Source organism: Solanum lycopersicum, chromosome 11, assembly GCF_036512215.1.
Source record: "Solanum lycopersicum chromosome 11, SLM_r2.1".
Taxonomy (NCBI): domain Eukaryota; kingdom Viridiplantae; phylum Streptophyta; class Magnoliopsida; order Solanales; family Solanaceae; genus Solanum; species Solanum lycopersicum.
The window spans coordinates 9,566,581-9,571,198 of record NC_090810.1 but is presented as its reverse complement, the minus strand read 5'-3'; the positions used below and the strand labels follow the sequence as shown (position 1 = coordinate 9,571,198).

At 35.3% G+C, this 4,618-nt stretch overlaps 1 protein-coding gene across 1 annotated transcript; it reads right to left on the bottom strand.

Moving 5' to 3' along the window:
* Positions 1–3,712: 3,712 nt before the first annotated feature.
* LOC138339199 (uncharacterized mitochondrial protein AtMg00810-like) lies at positions 3,713–4,162 on the bottom strand. The gene has a single exon (XM_069290782.1). It carries the CDS (start codon positions 4,160–4,162, stop codon positions 3,713–3,715), a length of 450 nt encoding a protein of 149 aa, XP_069146883.1.
* Positions 4,163–4,618: the final 456 nt, after the last annotated feature.

Here is a 4,618-nt window from a genome sequence, read left to right as displayed (position 1 = left end):
GTCTTAAGGGTCTCTTGGGAAAGGGATCAAGAGTAAGAAAACACATACCTTTTAATTCTTGACAACCATCCACAATCACGCGTCCTAACCCATGCCCAAACAAATCTTCCGAGCCTTGATTCTTGTTCACAGGTGAAGTTCTTTACGTGTAATGCTTAGGCGTATGAATTTTTCTTTTTGTTTTTTATGGATACAGCCAAGAAAACGTTTAGAACAACATGCTTATTTTATTTTTTTGTTTCTGAATGGTAAAGTAAAGCTGAAAAACTTTTGAGGAGTAATATAAAGAATTAAGAGTGGGCATGAAGCACACTCCTAGTGGAAGTCATGCGCCCCTTTTGTGGGAATTATTGTTGACTTATTCAACACAATTAAAAAATGGTAAAATCAGATTATAAAATATATGTTAAGTTATTATAATTCCCCTCCTAATTTTAAATAATTTTAATCAATTAATTTGTGCCTCATTATGCCTCCAACTCGGCTCGAACCCTAGTGTGGAGGTAAGGTCAATCTCGGGTTTGACCATCGAGATTTGACTTATTTTGACTAATTAATAACTTTATTTAATCAATTAAATATCAAACTAGGATGATTACTATATTACCCCTAGCCCCAAAATAACCTTTATACCTCTAGAACCCTTAAAACATAGGACTAACCCTCTAAGTCCGGTTAAGACTCATTCGGGTGAATCCTAGTATTCGGGTACACTACATGGAAGGACCCAACCTTTCCTATCTCAACTAACTCCCCAAGTTAGTTGGATTGGATGTCGCAAGGTTTCAGAGGTCTGGTTCAACGCGCATCAATCTGTGTGAACCCGGTCTAATCATAGGCATTCTAGACACATTAAGCATTACTTAGCATATCCCTTTTTAGGGTTGTTACACCAGTCTCTATGAAAATTCTAATGAAATTATTGAGATTAACACACTTAATACTAATGACGAGATGAGAAATCATCTATTGAGCAATGATGTCCTCATACTAGAAGCCAGCTTCCATGACGTATGAGAATGTAATGGATCTTTATACTGAGCACCATAGACTAGCTATGAGCGCTGATGCCTTCTTTCAGGAAGGGCGGAGGTTCACGTAACTCTCATGAGATGAGACTGTCCGGCATGCCGGGTATGTGCCTCCTTATGTCTCCTAGTCTTTGAACCTATACTGCCAATATAGGGATCTTGGGGGGTTCAATTCCCATGTATGCTAGCATGTTTTGGGTCATTTTGGTCGGTGATTCCACCTCTTTTTGGTGTGGGGGAGACACTGGATTTTATGATGCTCACATGATCTATGTCGGTTAAATTTAAAGTTCCCAATGAATGAATGAGACCAGTCTCAAATGATGCACATAATAAAATGAATGATACCAAAGGTGTTAGGATAGGATGATCAGGAGGTGATCTAGACTTAAGTAATAACACTAGGTCATTCTTGATCATTGCACAGTGAACTCGATGAAAGTCTTAAACTACATCCTAGGTATAGCTAGTGTTTACACTAGCCTATGAAAGAAATGAAATGAAGTACGTATGACTGAATGAAGCAGACTCGGCATTTCCTAAAGAAGGCTCCCTAGTTTAGGTCCCTTATGTTGAGCCCTAATTTTGGGAATTATTGATGTCAAGTCCATGATTTCAAGGTCTCATGGCATATGAACGAATGATATGAAAAATGTTATGTGTTCTATGAAATATATTATGTGCTATGTGCAAGATGTTCTGTGTTGTGTGCAATATGATAAGTATGATGATGTGTGTTACTCTCATAACATGATTTTCCTAATCCAAATTTGGAAAGCTTACTCACTTTCCTAATACAAATTTGGAAAGCTCTGTAACTTTCCTAATCCCAATTTGGTAAGTCCACTGACTTAACTTACCATAATCATGTTATTAGGAAAAAGTTGTTCTTAATCATGCATGTCCTTGGTGTGTGCTTACATATACCCATACTTAGTACAATTGTGTACTAATCCCATACAATTATACAATTTTAGATGCAGGCACAGGTGGAAGCTAGAGCTTACAGGTTGACGTTGCAGCTATCCGGACGAGGAGCTTTCATCTGGACTTGGTAGGACCCATGCTTTCGAGGATGTCTATCGTTATTATCTATCTTAGATGTAGGCTATAGCTATTCGAGCATGTTCAACTAGTGTTTCTTTCCACTTTTGTTCAGACTTTGTATTGGTGTCGTTTTGGCAGAAATACGTTAATGCAATTATGAACTGTTTCTTTCATTTGATTATCTCTATATTAGATGGTTGATTTGTGAATGCCTATGATGTTAAGTTCAAAATGTTTAGCATGAAATAAGAAAACAAAAATTTCAAATTTTCCACTAAAATTAACCTAGATGAAGTAAGAATGACGTATGTAGGCTTGTCTATGACCTCTAAGAGGTTAACGACGCCGGTCTCTTCTGGGGTCTAACTTCCGAGCGTGACATTATATATGCATGGAATTTACATTAATAAGTGACCGTTTCAGCAAATTTGCAATAAACTAAATGATTATCGTTAATTGTTGCATATATGTGTGCTATTTATTAAGCATCTAATTATGTGAATTTATTACATGTTACAAATATTCATATAAACTAATTGTTCTTCATTAATTGTGCCTTATTTGTAAGCTTTTTATTAACATGACGAGTATTGCATTTAATTATGTGATCCTAAAAATCATAAACTAATCTAAACATGTATAAATGAAAAACAAATTAAAAATGAATCTCTTAAAAAATAGGAACAAAAAATGTAGAGTTCAACAAATTGAAAAACAAAGGAAAAAAACTTAATTTTGTTATAAAACTATAGAATAAGAAGAAGAAACTAGAGAGAAAAGAAGAGAAGACTTGTTAGTTTTCTTGATGAATGAATTTACAATGAAGAGGAGCACTCTATTTATAGGAGAAATCTAGCTTGGTCCACAACTAGGACTCTTTAACCATATCCTAAAAAGGACTCCACATGATAGACATTCACTATAATACAAATACTTTATAACACTCCCCCTGAATGTCTAATTCATAGATGATGTGTCTCGTCAAAAACCTTACTAAAAAAAACTTTTAAGAAAAGAAAAAATCTAGTAAAGGAAAAGAGTACACATATTTATTAATACGCATCTAGGCTGCCTCATTAAAAACCTTACAAGGAAAACCTAGTGGGACAAAACCTCGTAAGGGAAAAAGAGTACAGCGCGTATTAACTCCCCCTAATGAGAACATCAATCCAGAGACTTGAATCTTCGTACTCCAAGCTTGTGCACCATCTTCTTGAAAGTTGCAATTGGTAGAGACTTGGTGAATAGATCAGCCACATTGTCACTTGAACGAATCTGTTGCACATTTATATCACCATTTTTTGGAAGTTCATGTGTATAGAAAAGCTTCGGTGAAATATGTTTTGTTCTATCTCGTTTTATGAATCCTCCCTTAAGTTGTGCTATGCATGTTGCATTATCTTCATATAAAGTGGTGGGTACTTTATCACATTCCAACCACATTTCTCTCGAATGAGATGTATCATAGACCTTAACCACACACATTCTCTACTTGCTTCATGAATAGTTATTGTTTCAGCATGATTAGATGAAGTGACTACGATTGACTGCTTTATAGATCTCCAAGATATGGCAGTCCCCCCACATATAAACACATAGCCTGTTTACGATCGAGCTTTGTGTGGATCAGATAATTATCCTGCATCAGCATAACCAACAAGATTTGGGCTACAATTAACAGCATAAAATAAGCCTATATCAGTTGTCCCTTTAAGATATCGCAAAATGTGTTTGATCCCATTCAAATGTCTCCTAGTAGGAGCAGAACTATACCTTGCTAACAAGTTAACAGCAAAAGTTATATCAGGCCTTGTAGTATTAGCAAGATACATTAGTGCACCAATTTCACTAAGATATAGTACTTCAGAACCAAGAATTTCTTCATCCTTTTCTTGAGGTCGGAAAGGATCCTTATTCACATCAAGTGAACGAACAACCATCGGAGTACTTAATGGATGCGCTTCATCCATAAAGAATCTTTTCAACACTTTTTCTGTGTAGGCAGATTGATGAATAAAAATACCTTTTGTCAAATGCTCAATTTGCAAACCAAGACATAATTTGGTCCTTCCCACATCTTTCATCTCAAATTCATTCTTTAAATAATCAATTGCCTTTTGAAGATTTATTGGAGTTTCAATAAGATTTATGTGATCAACATAAATAGAAAGTACAAAGAATTCCGATATTATTTTCTTTATAAAGACACATGGACAAATTGCATTTTGTATAACCTTCCTTAGTTAAAAAAACTCACTAAGACGGTTATACCACATGCGCCCAGATTGCTTCAAACCATATAATGATCTTTGCAATTTAATTGAATATATTTCTCGAGATTTTGAATTACATGATTTAAACATCTCAAACCCTTCAGAAATTTTCATGTATATCTCATTATCAAGTGACCCATAAAGGTAGGTTGTAACCACATCCATCAAATGCATTTCAAGTTGCTCATGGACTATGAAACTAATGAGATAATGCAATGTTATTGCATCCATAACAGGTGAGTATGTCTCTTCATAGTCGACGCCAGG

Bases quoted from the DNA above. Each gene is read 5' to 3' on its own strand.
- LOC138339199 (XM_069290782.1), bottom strand. From the start codon at position 4,162: ATGAAAGATGTGGGAAGGACCAAATTATGTCTTGGTTTGCAAATTGAG.